General features: G+C 51.3%; 2 protein-coding genes across 6 annotated transcripts; one reads left to right on the top strand and one right to left on the bottom strand.

The window, feature by feature from the left end:
• The first annotated feature begins 1,601 nt into the window (after window positions 1-1,601).
• NUDT17 (nudix hydrolase 17) lies at window positions 1,602-4,968 on the top strand. Of its 2 annotated transcripts, XM_014867024.3 has the most exons (8): window positions 1,602-1,945; window positions 2,147-2,330; window positions 2,563-2,588; window positions 2,737-2,829; window positions 3,080-3,178; window positions 3,410-3,546; window positions 4,152-4,301; window positions 4,412-4,968. In XM_014867024.3, exons 1-8 carry the CDS (start codon window positions 1,754-1,756, stop codon window positions 4,515-4,517), a joined length of 987 nt encoding a protein of 328 aa, XP_014722510.1. In that variant the 5' UTR covers window positions 1,602-1,753; the 3' UTR covers window positions 4,518-4,968. The 2 variants fall into 2 exon arrangements, with proteins under 2 accessions (XP_014722510.1, XP_014722511.1); XM_014867025.3 differs by lacking the exon at window positions 2,737-2,829.
• Window positions 4,968-14,398, bottom strand: PIAS3 (protein inhibitor of activated STAT 3). 4 transcript variants are annotated; one of them, XM_070497803.1, is made up of 15 exons: window positions 14,203-14,374; window positions 11,964-12,039; window positions 11,217-11,634; window positions 10,973-11,057; window positions 10,700-10,750; window positions 10,360-10,450; window positions 9,719-9,853; window positions 9,396-9,501; window positions 8,759-8,832; window positions 8,466-8,626; window positions 7,004-7,137; window positions 6,755-6,923; window positions 6,454-6,587; window positions 6,252-6,289; window positions 4,968-5,702 (listed from the first exon to the last, which is right to left on the bottom strand). In XM_070497803.1, the coding sequence occupies exons 2-15, from the start codon at window positions 11,967-11,969 to the stop codon at window positions 5,433-5,435; spliced, it is 1,872 nt and encodes a 623-aa protein (XP_070353904.1). In that variant the 5' UTR covers window positions 11,970-12,039; window positions 14,203-14,374; the 3' UTR covers window positions 4,968-5,432. The 4 variants fall into 4 exon arrangements, with proteins under 4 accessions (XP_070353904.1, XP_014722507.1, XP_044614399.1 ...); XM_014867021.3 differs by lacking the exon at window positions 11,964-12,039 and having other exon boundaries at window positions 14,203-14,398; XM_044758464.2 differs by lacking the exons at window positions 11,964-12,039; window positions 14,203-14,374 and adding an exon at window positions 13,489-13,793.
• Window positions 14,399-16,552: the final 2,154 nt, after the last annotated feature.

A 16,552-nucleotide genomic window follows, 5' to 3' on the forward strand; every position in this document is an offset into this window, starting at 1 on the left:
AAGTTGCAGATTTTTGTACTGAAACCCTCTCCCTATCACTACCACTCAGAATACAGCAGAAAGAGTTTGACATTTTTTAAAGTTTGCTGATCCTGTTTTAAACCCTTCACTATATTTTCCCCTCATCAAATCTTATCAGGTGAAAAAACCTTAAATCAATCATCTATCAGATGCATCACTTCCCATCAAGAACAGCCAAGCCTGTATTTGAACATCCCTGGCAACAGAAGAGACTTCTTCCTGAGCAGTTCACTCCATTTTCAAAAGGCTACATCTGTTCTTTATTTTGTCAAGCTGTAATCTTACACACACACACACACACACACACACGCAATGTAAAGAATGTGAAAGACTACCACAGAGAGAGGATAAAAGCTATTTTCAGGGCCAGCAGGTGGATTGGCCGAAGCAGTCACACTAGAATCTATGGATAGAAGCCACATTTGCCAAGGCCACACTTCTAGCACAGCTGAAATTATGTACGTAAAACACTTAGCACAATGCTTGGCATATGATAAGCACTCAATAAATCATTGCCTTCCTCTTCCCCATGGTTCCTTACAGTGGCAATCCTAAGTTCCCTCTCTCAGTACCATAGATAGATGATTGATCTAGTTGATGTAATTTGTCCCAGTAGCTTCAGTTCATTTAAAGCAGATAGTTTTATAATCTCTTCAGTTTGCTCTCACCAATTAGTTCTAATTCATTAAACATTTGAGTGCCAATTAATTGCCAGCCACTGTACTACATATAATAAACAAAGATAAAAAGATATCTCTGCCTTCAAGCCACTCACCATCATTTCAGGCCTTTGGGATACAAAGATGAATAAGCCTTGAGCATACAGCCTAGTGGGAGGAGACAACTAAGTACAAGGATGTACTGGGGGGCTAGCATGGAAAAGGGTCAGGCAGGAAAGGGAGCACAGAGAAAGTGACACTTAATCTGTATTTTGAAGGATGAGGATTTGCCAGGTGGAAGAGGAAAATGATCCCAGAGGGAAGCAGAGCCTGGTTCTTGGGGGAACTGCAAATAGGATATGACTAGGAAACAGGGCATAAGACCTGCTAGAATTGAGGCTGGAGAGATAGTAGCAAGCACTGGTGGGTCTTTGCTATGCGGTGCTAAGTATCTCGTCTTATGCTGAGAGCAAGGGGAAGCAAAATGATCAGATTTATGTTTTAGGTCACTCTGGCAGCACTGTAGAGAATGAATTGGTAAGGGCAGGACTATTTGGCGATTTGCAATAATATTTCAGGCAGAATATGAGGAAAGCTTGAACTAGGGCAATGGAGGCTGGAGAGTAAGACATGGATTTGAGGAAGTTTAAGAAGGTAAACTGCACTTGGTTGCCATTTAAGTAAGAAGAAAGAAAGAGGAGGTGTGAAAAACGTTTCCTAGGTATCTGGCTAGGAGACAGATTAATTCTAGGTGATACCTGAAACGGATAGGTGTTATAGCAGAGCTATGGACGGGTGCTTAGAGTTCAGCCCATGGCTCGTGGGAAGTGACGAGTCTGGGATCATTGCCCTAAACAGAAGAGATGGGAAGAGAGGAGCTCAGGATTTAGAGGTATTCTCCTTTGTCATTTATTAACATTACACCCACGGATCATCCCCAAGTGTTAACACCTAAATTTCCCGGGGACGTTTGGGAAGCCTGGCAATCCCAATCCCGCGGAACAGTCCAAGGGCAGGCGCCGCTGGGCCACCAGAGGGCGCCAGGCGGGCCACAGCTACCCGAGAGCCGCGCTATGGCGGCCGCGCGAGTGTTGCTGCTCCTGTCCGGGCGCCCGGAGTCGGTGAGCTTCGCGCAGAGTGTGTGTGGCCTCCTGGGCGCCAGGTCAGGGCTTGGGCCGTGGCCCATGCACTGCAGCTTGAAACAAGGACGGCTCGTCCTCTCGGCTAGGCCATTCCCAGGCGCCTCCTTCAGACTTCCGCTCCAGGTCGGGAAAAGAGGGAACCTGGCGTGGGTACAGAAGGGCGGAAGGCGGGGACTAGGATCCGGTGGGAACTGGCGGCGAGAGGCCTGACGGCCTGGCCAATCGCCCACTCGGCTTCCTCCCCCATCGCGCGCGACATCGCACAACTTTTGAATACCCCGCCCCGCTTGTGAAGCCTTACCCGAAACGGCTTCCTCTCGCCAGCGACCCCCTTTCTGCCCCTTTGCGGCCCTGGATCAGCAGCCCTGGGCTTCAGGGGCGGAGCTGCCCACGAATCGGGGTGTGGATCTGGGTGTGGCCGTCATTCTGCAGTCCAGCGACCAGACTGTCTTGTTGACCCGAAGGACCCGCACCCTCAGCATTTCTCCCAACCTCTGGGTACCCCCAGGTGAGCACCCTGAGAACAAGGCCCCAAGTCCAGGGAAGAAACTTGTCCTTCACTCAACAATGCTATTCCCAGTCTTAGGACAGAGAAGTAGGCCTAGAAATGTGGTATGTCCCATAATCACTAGGGGCTGCAACTGCATTTTTGCCCCCTGGAGAAAGAGCAGTATAAATATTGAGTGGGGTCCCTGGCCAAGAACACCACCATTCACCTATTGGTTCCACTGTTGTTGCAGGTGGACATGTGGAACTTGATGAAGAGGTAACCAGTCAGCTGACCCAACCGGCACACTGTCCTGAACCAAGACACCTGTCTGGGACCATTTTGGGTGTAGGCTGAGGGAGGGGCAAACAAAGTAGTTGGAGGAGTCAGGAATTGGCCTCTCTGACTTGCCCTCTCTCTCTCCCAGCTGTTGGACGGAGGGCTTCGAGAGCTTTGGGAGGAAAGTGGACTACAGCTGCCCCAGGGCCAGTTCTCTTGGGTTCCTCTGGGTTTATGGGAGGTGAGACAGGGACCTGGGAGAGGTCCCTTCCTATTTAACCAAGAACTTCTAACAACAACTTCTAACCCACCAGAGCCCATAGAACAGTCCTACTTGCCAGGGGAAACAATGGAGTGTGGGCGGTCTGGAGTCCCTGAACCTACAATCCTCACCCTGTCCCTCCCACACCATCTCTACCCTCCACTTCAGCTGTTTTTAGTCTCAAAAAGAGACAGGAAGTTCTCACTTTTGCTGTTTTCCTCTCTCTTAGACTGCCTACCCTCCTAGGCTGAGCTGGGGTCTCCCAAAATACCATCACATCATTCTCTATCTACTTGTGATCTCCCAGGAGTCACAGCAGCAGCTGCAGGTAGGGCTGGCAGTAGAGCAGGGAAATCGGGGCTCAGGAGGCCAAGGCAGACTGGTTCTGACTGTGACTAAGGGGGGGGGGAGGGGAGGTCAGAGATAACCAAGACATCCAATAGCCTCTCCCCCTGCCCCTGCCCCAAGTCTCTCTCCATTCTACCTGAGGGTGGGCTGTGATCAAGAACAGGCCTCCCGAGAGAGGCCGTGACTAAGGGATCAACATGTTTGGCCCCAGGCCCGGATCCAACCAAACCCAAGTGAGGTGAGTGCCCTTATGTGGCTGAGACCAGATGTAGCAGCTGCAGTGGCTGCCACAGAGGATGGGACAGAGACACCCAGACATCTCCCTCAGGACCTACCACCCTCTGTCCCGTAAGTAAGAGTTTCTCCCTGACCGTCCAACACACCAACACATACACAGTGAAAAGCTCAGCTTCTATCCCTCCTCGGGGGAGGATTTTGTGTTGTGGGAGAGATCCAGGGAGTGAGCTGGTCAACTGATAATGAAGAGAGCACTTGAGATCAAAGACCCTGTCTGTCAAACTCCAAGGGTTCCTGCTCCAACTGGCTACAACTGAAGACCTGGGGTTGAGTCCCACTCTCCCATAGGGACAAGTCATTTAAGCCTCCTTGAGCCTGTTTCCTTTCTATAAAATGAAGTTAACAGGGGCTGGCACAGTGACATAGTGGTTAAGTTCATGTGCTCCACTTCAGTGGCCTGGGGTTCAGGGGTTGGATCCCAGGTGCGGACCTAGCACTGCTCGTCAAGCCATGCTGTAGCAGTGTCCCACATACAAAGTGGAGGAGGCCTGGCACAGGTGTTACCTCAGGGACAATCTTCCTCACCAAAAAAATAAATAAATAAATGAAGTTAACACCCACCCACCCTGCTCCTCTGGTGGCTGGGAGGATTAGATGACCTAATGGATATGGAAGTGGGCTAAGGCACAGCCTAGACAAGAGTTGTCACTATGCAGTGCAGTGGAACTAGAGGATGGAGGAGCTCGACCTCTGGCCTTGCCCATGTCCACACTGCTGCGGACGACCCCAAGCACAGCAGAAAGCAAAGAGAGGGTCAGCACTGGGACCAAGTTTGCCCTCAGGCTCTGGCTGCAACATCTGGGCAGGTAAGGGTGAGGACTTGAGGGCTCCATAGCCTTGGGCTGAATGCTCTAGTGTTTTTATGTGCATGGGGAAGGGGAAGGAAGAAAGAATAACTGCTCTCGGAAATCCTCAGTGTGACAGCCCTACCATGTGCAAGTGGAGCTCACGTGGATCCAGGGCCAGCAAAGGAAGAACGGAACATGGACCCTCTCCCCTCAAACCAGGGATCTGGAAAGTGAAGTGCATAATCCCCTCCCCAGCCCACCTCTGTGACACTCACAAAACATTCACAACCTTTATTATGGGTAAGAACTTTGCTACAACTTTGGGAATAAAAAGCAAAATTACAACATAGGTCCTAGGCCCTGGAGAAGCCTGAAAAAGGAGATTGGGGAGAGCACAAAGGTCCTCCCACCTCCCAGGACAGGTGCAGAATGAGCCAGACCTAACCACGGAAGCCCTAGAAGCCCAGGGCCTGGTCGGCATAAGAAACACTGTGAACTTAAATATATAAATAGAGAGAGACCCAGGCAATATGCCAGACCCTGGCAATCAGGGCTGAGGCCTTATCTCCCCCTCAGTCATACTGGGAAGTAGGAGGCAGGGGAAGCCATCTTTGGAGTATTTTGGTTTTTCTTGTTTATATACAAAAAATCTGCAACCCAAAATAGAGTTCTCTGTCCGTGTGTCTGTCTGCCTCAGTTTCTGTGTCTGTTTGGCCAAAGAGAATAGAATGGACATGAAAAGACGATGTGGGGAAGGAACAGAGCCATGGGTTTGGGGAATGAGAAGAGAGAGCTTCTGGGGGGACAAGAGAAGGGCCCCTTCCCCACAAGGCTCTAGACAGTCAAGGGTGAGGATTCAGCCCTTCCCCCAACTCACATCTCATCCCATTTACCTCCCACTGTCTAAGTTAACATACCCAAAGGAATGTGCCATCTAAAGAACCCCAAATGTCCTTAAAAAGAGGTTAAATATTAACCCTTTGGGTGCTGGCCTTGTCAGGCAGAGATGAGGCCAAAAACAAGTGTCCATGAAGGTCTTTCTGGCCTTTGGCCAAAGCCCCCTGAGGGGTCAGAGTGGCCAAGGGTCCAGACTCCACAGCATACTTGCTGAGTGTTGGGAGGCAGTGAAGGTTCCATAATCCAGGGAACTCAGTCCAGGGAAATGATGTCTGACCGACAGCCAGTCAAAGAGGGACCTGAGGGCAGGGGTCCTCCATGTCCATCCCTCAAGGGCCCCCCAGGGGCCACAATGCTACTGACACGGCCAGGAGGGGGTGCTGGAGTGGTGCTGCGGTGAGAGCTCCCCAATGTGGGGGCTAGTGGGCCCAGGAAGTGGGAAGGGGTCCCTCGGTACTGGAAGAAGTGGCCAAGGGCATCCTGTTCGTCTAGTGAGGTGATGACGGAGGAGGGACCATAGTGCTGGGAGGAATCAAGGGCAGAGTTTAAGATTTTATCCTGACTTTACCCGCCTCCCAATCACTCATCTCAGAAATATATGGGCTAAATCAACCCCACTGGACCCCAAGGTATTCTCTGAGAAGCAGGAGAGCCTCTTTCTGACTCATCCCCCTACTTCCCCACATGCCACCCCTATTCCCTGCCTTGAGACAGCCCTTTCAGCTTGCTAGGTTCTTGGCTTTGTGGGCGTCTGAAATGTGTAGAATGTCCAGTTAGGGCAGGCATGGTGCCCAAGTGCACATGGCTATGGAGAGGTGAGCAGGCAGGGGCAGAACTACACTAAAAACTCTGGAGACAGAATAGCAACGGGGGAATGAGGAAGACATGGGTGAGAGTCCGAGGAAGTACCAGTGGGGCCTATGACAGAAATAAACTGGCTGCACCCCCCTTCCCTCATGGAGAAGCAGATTTAGGTCCTAGGGAAAATCAGAGAGGGAGGGGGCCCATCAGTGCCTATGAAGGAAGCTTCAGAGATCTGAGATCTTCATGGGAAGAGAAGGGACCACTTACCTGACTCTCAGTCTGAAGGAAGGAAAATAAATCTAAACCTGGTAGGAAAAGAAAAATTAAAATCAACCTCCTGCACCCCTGCACCACCAAAAAAGCAAAGAAGTTCCTTGGATTATGGTCCTTTGCAAGACAGCCAGAAAGCTTTGAAAAGGAGCAGAGGAAGATGTGGCAGTACTGGCCCCACCTGTGATCAGTGTCATACCTTGGATATCGGCCCCTAGTGGGAAGGCAGGTGGGTACTCATGTAGTGGGAGACTGGACAGGAAATCGCCACCCAACGTGCCCATAGCAGGGCTCCGTAGCACGGAAGATGGCTGGTGACCAGACGTGAGAACTCTGTGAAGGGAGAGAAGCAGCTGGGGCAGCCAGCAAACCACAGATGCCCTCACTCAGCTCAACCCCCTAAGTACCCTCTCTGCCCCAGGGTTTGCCCAGTGATCAGAAAGCATTTCTGACTTCTTCCTCCATCCTTTCTGCTATAGACTCAGCCTATTTCCTCATACCCTTTGCTTCCAGGTAAGGCTGGGATGGCAGCTGAGGTGACAGGACAGTGCTTCTTGGCTGGGGGCAGGTCCTCCTCATCTGATGAGCTTTCTATCGTCAAGTCAATAACTTCAACCTTCTTCTTATTCTCTGACGGATTGCCCTCTTGGACTGGGCTGTATTGGAGGCCTGTGGGTGGTAAGAAGACTGTGTCTCAGAGAAGAGGCCATCCAAGTCTTAGCTCAGCTGGGGGACAGGGGATCACTCACCATCCAGCCCATACCCTGGCGGGGGGCAAACCTCAGATGCCTCCTTCTTGGGTTTCATTGGGCACCAGGATCCATCTTCCATGAACTGGATCTCATCACAATCCGAGCAGGAATTAAGAATCTCCATGAATAAACTGGGGGAGGAAAGAGATGGGAATTCACAGGGCTGGGAAATGACTGAAACAGTAGCCAGGGAGTTCTGAGACTCACCTTCCTGAACCTCAGTTTCCTTACCTCTAAAATAGGGATATTATCCACCCTATTGACCTCTCTGCGTTGTTCCTGGAACTAAATAAAATAAGCTATGTAAAAGAGCTTTGCAGGGGCCAGCCCCATGGCCAAGGGGTTAAGTTCACGCACTCCACTTCAGTGGCCCAGGGTTTTGCTGGTTTGAGTCCTGGGCACGGACATGGCGCCACTCGCCAGGCCATGCTGGGGTGGCGTCCCACATACCACAACTAGAAGGACCCATAACTAAAATATACAACTATGTACTGGGGGGGATTTGGTAAGAAAAAGCACAAAAAAAAAAAAAAAAAAAAAAGACTGGCAACAGTTGTTAGCTCAGGTGCTAATCTTTAAAAAAAACAAAAAAAGCTTTGCAAACTTTAAATGCTAAGTTTTAAAATAAATAACATTCTAAACACTTGGTTCATGTAGTACTAGAGACAAGACACTAAGAAGCAAAGATACAGAACTCCATAAACCATCTCAAAAAGGGCACTGGGGGGGCCAGCCCAGTGGCCAAGTGGTTAAGTTTGCGCACTCAGCTTCGGTGGCCCAGGGTTTCGCCGGTTTGGATCCTGGGCACAGACATGGCGCCACTCATCAGGCCATGTTGGGATGGCATCCCATATAGCACAACCAGAGACACTCACAACTAGAATATTCAACTACGTACCAGGGGGCTTTGGGGAGAAGAAGAAGAGAAAAAATAGGGCACTGGGAACAAGAACCATAATATAGGCTCTGGATGGGGGTTAGGAGCAGCTAGATCAGCACATCCAGGCCCTCAAAAGAACTTCACTGCTATGCTCTGTGAGAAGTCAGGCAGCTGTTATAGACAATATGTTATAACAGTTTGATACTTTAGCCCTGCCACTTACTAACAACGTAACTTTGAGCAAGATAATCTCTCTAGGTTTCAGTTTCCTCATCTGTAATGGTAGTACGTATCTCATAGGGTTATGATGAGGATTCAATGACATAAGGCATGCAAAGTGCTCAGTACGATGCCTAGTATGTAGTAAGTCCTCTATGTTGGAAATATATATATAATCTATCCCATTTATAATATATATTATATATATAAAAAATATATAAAAGGGATAGATGGATTAAGAGTTGAGGTTCATGGGAGGGGAAGTATGCTCTCTCTCTGTAGCCATAGAGACAGAGAGGGGTGGGGGTGGTCTCAGTGGATGTCCTAGGTAAGAAGAAGCAGAATGCATAACGGCCCTACCCATCAATGATAAGAGATTCATAGGGAGCCTTCTTATCACACACAGGACATGTCCACGTTGGCTTCTTCTCATTCATCTGTAGGTAAAGGGCAGCATCGAAGCTCTGCAGGTGGGCGCAGGTGAGGGCACGACAAGGGACAGTCAGGCGCATCTTGCCTAGCTAAGAGAGATGAGTTCTCTGGTCAGGTCCCCACATCCCAGAAAGCCTCACTCTAGCAGCCCTAAGAACTCTCATCTGAGTCCAGAGGTTCAACCCAACCCTCCTTCCCCTTCTCTTCTCCCTTGTACACACCGGGCACATGAGTGACACCCGGAGACTCGTAGTTGCCACCTCACTGTCCGGGTCAGCAGTCAATTTCTCCTTGACTGAAACAAGAATGAGGCCAGAGCCATGGGATCAGCAAGGCTGAAGAGGAAGCCCAGGAGATGGTGAGGACAGAACCAAACAGTTCTGGCTGAGAGGCAGCTGGGTAGAGAGACTTTGGGGACCAGTGGGATGTCACATGGGGGTGGTCTGGGATCTGAATTATGAAGGCTGGGGAAGGAGGGGGATTTCCCCATCCCTGAAGATGCTTAAATATAGCTAGGTGACACTTTGGCAGAGATGACATAGAGGAAATTGAAGCGTCATGAGAGGGTTAGATTAGATGATCCTTAAGACTCTTTCCAGTCTGGAGAACCCACATTCCAGCAGGGCTGGAGTCAGGGTCTCTGAGGTGCAAAGCAGATGTATAACTGGGAATGCAAGGGTGTCTCAGTGCCTGGGGGTGGTCCCACTTCTCAACCACAAAGATTGGTAGGGGGATAGGGGATGGGTTGGGGTTCATGTGAGAGGTGAGGTAAGTTGTCACAAGACTATGAGTTTGACTGAAAAGACTGGAGGGCCAGAAAGACTTGGATCCAGATCAGAGGAGCAGGATGTTACTCACTCAGTGCCCGGGAGTGGTCTGGGTTCCGGATACCCTTTGCTCTGAGTTTTTGTAGAAGGGTCCCTGCAGTCAACTGCCTCACCAGGTACACAGATAAGGAATAATTCTACTTGGAGGTGTGGGGAGAAAGTTAGCCTCTGCTTTCACACCATCGCCCTCCCCCATGACCCCCACTCCCCACTTTGTCCCATGAGAACTAGAGACAGCAGGTTAAAGTAGACAGACCCATAAAGAGGAAAACATTTCCCCAACCCAGAACACTCGATGATTCCCCATCACTCCCTGCAGGGTTCTCCAAGGCTCCCTGCCTCAGCCATGCTCACCCGTCCAAACTCAGATGACCAGTTGACCACAATGGTGTTGGGAACAGTGGCTGAGAGTCGAGCCAGGGGTGTGATGTTGATGGGGCGGCTGGGCCTCTTGGGCTCAGCCCCATTCTTAGTAGGAGGAAGGTAACCCTGGGGAAGGGAAGGACTGGTCAAGACCTCTTGTCTCCAGTTACTCACTCCCTGGAGGCAAGGTCAGCTTACTCACTGACCAAGGAGATGGGAGCCCATTCAGTGACCCACAAAACTGGGGCAATATCTAGGATTGTGTGTGGGGTTTATTCCTGGGGGAAAAGGAGAGCTTATTCATTGACTAAGGAAATAGGAACCCATTCACTGAGTTCCTAAGGAGGAAGCATAGGGATGCCCCACTTCTTCCAATTCTCAGCTCTGGGGTCATCACTTCTAAGAAGTCTTCCCTGAACCTTTGTGTAGAACTAATGTCTGTCCTCTGGGTTCTGACAGAACCCTCGTTCAGCCCTATCTTAAAACTCTAGATTAGAATGATCCAGTCAGTAAATTGAGCACCTACTGTGTACCAGGCACTGTGCTGGGCATGTTTCTTTCATCAAAAGTCTGTAGTTAACACTTAGTAACTAAAACAGGGAAGGGGTTACTGTCAGAAGAAGAATATTTACCGGCAGGGGGCACAGTTTCCCATTGACCTTGACAAAGAGATTTGGGGGAAAATAATCTTCCTGAGGGCAGCTGGTCTCACAGAGACAGAACCTGGTAAAAGGTGAGAGAAGATGAAAGAGTAGGAGGCAGTTTCTTGAGTTGAATCTGGTAGAGAGGCAGGGAGCCTCAGAAAATTAGTCTTGGATATCTGTAGCCCTCAGCCCTCGGCATCCAACAACAGTCCCAGGGCTGGGGTGGATGCAGCAGAGCAGGGCTGTCTCCCAAGAGCATCTGTCATACCCTTATTTCATTCAACCCCCAATGGGAGCCCAGCAGGGCAGGAAGGGAGGAGCAACTCACCTTAGCTGCACCTGTATGGTATAATCGCATTTGGCTCCTGGCAGAACCTCCCTATAACAAGGAGGGAGAGGGAAAGATATCAGTATGTCTGGAGGGCCGGGGTGAACAGACAGACACAGAAAGTTAGATGTCCAGAGGACAGAGAAGAGGCATACAAGAGACAACGCAAGTATAGGAGGATGGAGGGAGGAGAGCAGGGCGGAAAAGAAAGTCAGAGAGCAGACGCCAAGGGTAACCCCCTAGGGATGGTCAGGAGGACTGACAGAGATGTACCTTGATGTGAGAATCTGCTGCACTTGCTGGGGTGTGAGAGCAAAGGTAAAGTGCGCTTCCTCAAACCGCTGGCTAGAAGTGGATGCTGAGGACACAAGGCGGCAGTTATTCCCAAGCCCATGCTCAGGCAGCCACAGAAGGTACCCCCATCCCAGGTTGCTGATCCCACAGGACTAAAGCCTAAGAAAGGCTTAGGGAAGATGCATAGAGTCCAGGAAGGCTGAAGGACCACAAAGAGTCGTACCAAGGGTGGTGGGCCGGATGAGCTCCCCGTAGACTTCATAAAAGGGCAATGGTTTCATGGTGACATCAGGGTGCACAGGCTGGGGCAGAGGGGGGTGCATGTCCACTTCACGCTTGGGACCCAGTAGAGTGCCAGGGGCCAAGAGGGCTGGGGGAATGGGAGCTAGAGGACCAGGGGAGCCTACAGGAGGGGTGCCAGGGGGCAGAGAGAGCAGGGAGAGATCAGAGGGCCCCAGGGGCTTCCTGGGAAAGCGTCGGCGGTAAAGCTCTTTGATCTTCATCTGGACGCTGGGGGCACAGCTGGACTTGAGGAGGTGCAGGGCCTTGGCCAGGAGCTCGTGCTTCCGTCCACTCTTGTTCCGGCCAGCAAAGCCAAGGAGCACCTGGAGCTCAGACACCCGGAAACTCATCACCATGTGCTGCAGAGAACAGAGAAGCTTGAGAATCCTACCTTGCCTGTCCTGCCAAGGATGCTGAGACTGAGCTACCAGGTGGGCAGTGCCTCTTTCCCTCCAGCACTGATCAGAAAGATGCTTTGCAGCCAGTGGATTACCACCAGACAGCTGACCTGATCAAATGGACATCTCAGTCTCACTTTAGCAAACTCAGGTCAACCTCACCGCTACCCCCCAGAGCTTGAGCAACCCTATCTCCCCATGCCTGAAAGTTGACCAGGTGGGGGCAAGGGGCAGGCTGCAGACAGCAAACCATCCTCAGGCACAGCTCTGAGTCCACTACAGCCTCCTACCTCCATCCCTGCCTCAAGTCTGGACTCTTATCTCGTCTCCTGCTCTTTCTCAGACTCTCAGACCCATCCCAGTCTCCTGAAAAGAGGATAGAAGACAGGGGAAAGGAAGGGGAAAAGAAGATTCAGACCAGACAGCCCCAGAGGGAAGAAAGGGGCTAGCCCACCCCTCCCAATACTCAATCTACCTCAGCTATTTTCCCGAAGCCTCTGGAGCTTTTGTGGCCAGGGTTTCCAGGGCAGGGTTCAATGCTCCTAACTCCCCCAAATCCTTTCTCAATGTCATTTACATAATCACCCCAGTCTTATTTTTCTGGGAGGGAAACAAGACCAAAACTTGAGGCGAGGGAGAGGGTCAACAGTAAATCGCCAAGTCCAGCTATCCTTCCTTCTACTCTATCTGCTTCTTTCCTACATAGAGAAAATAAGTGATCCTCCCCCTCCACTGGGGTAGAAGAGGAGAGAGCAGAGCTCTAAACAGAGGCCCTGGGATGCGGCCCTTGAGCCAGCATGCATAATCTGGAGCTCTCCTAAAGGCAACTGGCCCAGTGACTGGACCTCAACCTGCCCAGGACTATGGCTCCATTTAAAAGGGTGGAACAAAGCCAGGAGGCAGAGAGGTGAACCCAAAGTTTTAGGAAATGTCCTATGAGATGTCCTCGGATATGGTCACCCTCAAGGCTCTGTGTGGTAGTGGGAGGGCAGGCACAAAAGCTCTCTCCTTAAAGAACTTCCCTCTGTGAATCTCTAGGAGACCCTGCCATGGATAGGCCTTGTTAGCCCTCCACAGTTCTTCCCCTCATAGGAAGCTTTGGGCCCCCTTTGAGGAATGTGATGAAAACTTGCTCCTCTGCCTTTCTCCCCATCTTTATTCCCTCTGTCCTGTCTTTATTTCTCTATTAGCTTTGCCAAGAACTTCCCTTCTTTCTACTCTCTGTCTCTGCCCAAAGACTCACTAAAAGAGGATTTTCCTCTCAACCTCCAGGATGCTCCTGCCCCACCCCTCCATCTATCTGCCCGCACAGCCCCGCCCCCTAGATCTCAGGCGCCTACTGGTACTTCCCAAGGCTCGGATCCCAATAGCAGCCCCAAAGCCTCTATCCTCAGCTGCATTTCCCCAGGAGCCTCCCGTACATCTGCCCCTCAGTCTCATCCCTACATCTGCCCCCCTACTGTTGCATCTCTTGGTCCCCTACGCCTCTTCAGAGCCTTTCCCCCTGGCCCTACCCCTACATCTGCCCCCACTACCAAATCCGACTTCCACCCGGTGTCCCCGCCCCCTGCGCCTCGGCCCCCAACAGCTGCAATTCCCCTCGGCCCCACCCCTACATCTGCCCCGCGGCCCCGCCCCCGGAGCCTCGCCGCAGCCCCTTCCTCGCCCACAGCCACTTCTTTCCCATCTCCAGCAGCCCGTCCCCGCCACGTCTCCAGCCCGCACCCGAGCCCTCAGCACCCAGTCTCAGTCGCTTCCGTGAATCGGCGTACCACGGGGCCCAAGCCAGATGGGGATGGGGGAGGGGGCCGGTACCTTTAATTCGCCCAGTTCCGCCATCTTGAGACATCGCAGGAGTCGGAGCCGGAGCCCGAGCCCGAGCTCAGGCCCAGGGACCGGCGCACAACTCTCCACCCCGGCGCCGGCCGCAAATGCCGCCTGCTCCGCCCCGTCCGGCCCCCTACACCTCCCCTTCCCGGCCCCGCCCGCTTGGTTTCGGACAAGCCCCTGCCTCAGCCCCTCCCTCTACAGCCGGACCCAGCCCGTGTACGTCTTTGGCCGGTATGCAAGACCCGTATACCCGGAGGGAGGGTATGGCCCGAAAGATCGCGCGGTCCCCCGGGGTAACCGAGAGGAGGCGGACCCGAAGTGCCTGGGGGAGGGGGACTTTGCCACGCCAGAGTTGGGAGGGGATGAGCTTTTAGGGAGCCAAAGATACTTGAAATATGGAGGGAAAGTATTGAGAACTGCTAAATCTTAGAGAAATGGGGGAGGGGGGTAGCGAAGTTGAAGCGAATACCCTCATTTCCCTCTTTACAAGTTTAGCTAAAATCAAAGAGTTCTACCAACTCGGGAAATGGGTGAGATCTGATCCATTTTAGCGAAGCTATGGAGTCGTGAATAGTTCATTTCAAGACGGCTACTCTCAATCCTTCGCCCCCTCCCCCTCCAACTACAATGTAGCTCGTGGTCCGACTGTAGGACTCAAACTCGGCAGCAAAAAAGTTTGGTGCGGAGAGCGGGACTTACCAGCACAGTTGCAGGGAGCGGGGAGGGGGCTCGGGAGGCTCAGAGGGTGGGCTGGGGATGTGGGGGGAAGGGGCCCGGCGCCGCTCCCGCAGTCTGACCCGCAGGAGGTTAGTCCGGCAGCTAGACGCCGCAGCCGGAGCTCCGCCCGGGCGGGAGCTCCGCCCGGCCCAGCGCTCGGGCTGGGGCCGCCCCCTCTTGGGTCAGCCCGCCGGGATCGAGGAGGTGGGAGGAGGGGGCGGAGTCTGAGGCGGGAGAGGGAGGGACTCTGAGCCTGTCGCTGGAGAGATTAACTCCTCGAGTGAGTGGATCAGGGGAGACGACATCATTCTCACTACCGCTCTGACCCCTTGCGCTGGTGTACGGGCTCGGGGTGGAGGCATACTGCAGATAAGACAGTGTGGACCAGGGATCTGACCGCGTTAAGAGATTCCTACTTGAAAGGAGCCTTCTCCCTCGGGGAAAGCCTGGGCTGCTAGAATCCAAAGTGTACCTAAGCCCTAACTCTGCCTGTGGTCCCCCACCTCCTACCCCAAATACACAGACCCGTCACCAGAGACCACACACACTTGGTGTAGCTGAAGGTGAACAGAGGGGAGGTTTTCTTACCCAAAGGTGCCCAAAGGCGTCTTTCTGCCCCTCTCTGAACCACCTACTATTCTCCTTCGTCAAAGCCTTGGACCTTCCAGAGGTCCCGTTCTCAACCAGGCTAATCACCCGCGTGCAGGTCCTGTGAAAGCACCAACTTTAGGGCAGTTTACCCAAACTAGGTACTGGAAAAAGGCATAGTATTTGGTAGAGTTGGTTGGGACCTAAATGATAATGTCATTTGTTCAATAAATATCTAAATGCTGTTCAGAGATTGTTAGGTGCTGGAGACATAAGAGCCTTGCAGGACCTCTCAGTCTGGCAGCAGCAGACAAGACAGTTAAACCTGTAATCAGCATACAAAAAGAGTAATAAATAATATGAATCCTCTTATTTAGCTTAAACCTTCGGTATAATCCTTCTTGTGAGACCCCACCCACACCATAAAACTGAAGGTCCCAGCCTGCCAATGTCCCCGGGTACCTGCTGAACTGGACCATGCCCAACTACTTTGTGGATTTTGTCCCTAGGGAAGATGACCACCTTCTCCTGACGCTCAGGTTCTTTCCTTGCTGCTTTGCTGCCAGCACTGGTGGGACCTCAAGCTAAACTCAAGCTCAAGTATTTGGTTCTAAATCCCAAATGATTCCTCCAACATTTGAGTCTTCATCAGGCCCTGAGCTTGTTTTTTTTTGTTCTGTTCAGTCCTCTAGATCAAAAGTTGTTATGGACTGGTTTGTATTTTCTAGAATTTTCAATGGTTTGGAGAGAAGGAGGATAGGGAAGACTGAAAAAAGAGAGATGGGAACTCTGGGAGTGATGGATATGTTCATTATCTTGATTGTGTGATGGTTTTATGGGTGTATACATGTGTCAAAACTTATCAAATTGTACACTTTAAGTATGTGCAGTTTGTATTGTATGTCAATTATACCTCAATAAAGCTATAAAAGGTAAAAGGAAAAAAGAAAGTCAACCTCACATTGATTCCTAGTGATTTCATAAAGGAGGGATCTCCTTTAATAGTCAATTTGAGGCTATAAGTTCTAGCATCCCTACAGAATAGCAAAAAAGTAGGCCCGAAGGTACCTGAATCTGATCTGTGTGCAAGCTCCAGGAGGACAAGAACTTTTCTGTGCTGTTCACTCTGTCCCCAGTGCCTGGCACATAGACTCTTTAAATATCAATTTAATAAGTTAATGCTACCAGACAAAGGAGGGAAACTGCAAATCAGGACCAGGTTCCAGGCTGAGGATATTCAAGGACATAGTCTGAACCCCATTGTGGCCCACCAAGCTTCACCTTGGTGCGTATTGCATGCTTTCGCCCATACATTCCTACATTTGAAGCCTGAAGAACGAGGAAGAAGTGAAACAGGAGTAATAAGTCCCTACCGAAGTTCCATTAAACAGCCCGGGAGGAAACGGGGGAACATCAGGACTAGAGTTACTTTGGGAAAGAAAGATTTATTTATGAAATCAAGGAAAATTTCAGGGCTTGGGGCTATTGAGGTAACAGTTTATGGGGTTTATAGAGGGGGATTGTTTGGGAAGACTAGGCTCTGGGGAAGATTCCACTCCTGTATTAACATGAACATCCCTGACCATTCCCACAGCTCAGCCATCCTGGGATCAGCTTCCAGGGGCCCTGGAGGGAGCCAAAGCCCTGGCCTCCATTACCAAAGCTGTTTTCTGACTCATACTTGAACTTAGCCAAATGATCTCCCCCTCTCTGGACACTTCTCTTGGCAGTTTCTTCATTATTC

The sequence above is a fragment of the Equus asinus genome, chromosome 25 (assembly GCF_041296235.1).
Source record: "Equus asinus isolate D_3611 breed Donkey chromosome 25, EquAss-T2T_v2, whole genome shotgun sequence".
Taxonomy (NCBI): Eukaryota; Metazoa; Chordata; class Mammalia; order Perissodactyla; family Equidae; genus Equus; species Equus asinus.

Excerpts from the sequence above, each read along its gene's own strand:
- NUDT17 (XM_014867024.3), top strand. The coding sequence starts at position 1,754 with ATGGCGGCCGCGCGAGTGTTGCTGCTCCTGTCCGGGCGCCCGGAGTCG. Across the intron at positions 2,589-2,736 it reads ATGTGGAACTTGATGAAGAG|CTGTTGGACGGAGGGCTTCG; the intron begins GTAACCAGTCAG and ends TCTCTCTCCCAG. Across the intron at positions 4,302-4,411 it reads TGGCTGCAACATCTGGGCAG|TGTGACAGCCCTACCATGTG; the intron begins GTAAGGGTGAGG and ends GGAAATCCTCAG.
- PIAS3 (XM_044758464.2), bottom strand. The coding sequence starts at position 13,512 with ATGGCGGAACTGGGCGAATTAAAG. Across the intron at positions 8,627-8,758 it reads GGGTGTCACTCATGTGCCCG|CTAGGCAAGATGCGCCTGAC; the intron begins GTGTGTACAAGG and ends CATCTCTCTTAG. Across the intron at positions 6,588-6,754 it reads GCCTTACCTGGAAGCAAAGG|AGTTCTCACGTCTGGTCACC; the intron begins GTATGAGGAAAT and ends CTCCCTTCACAG.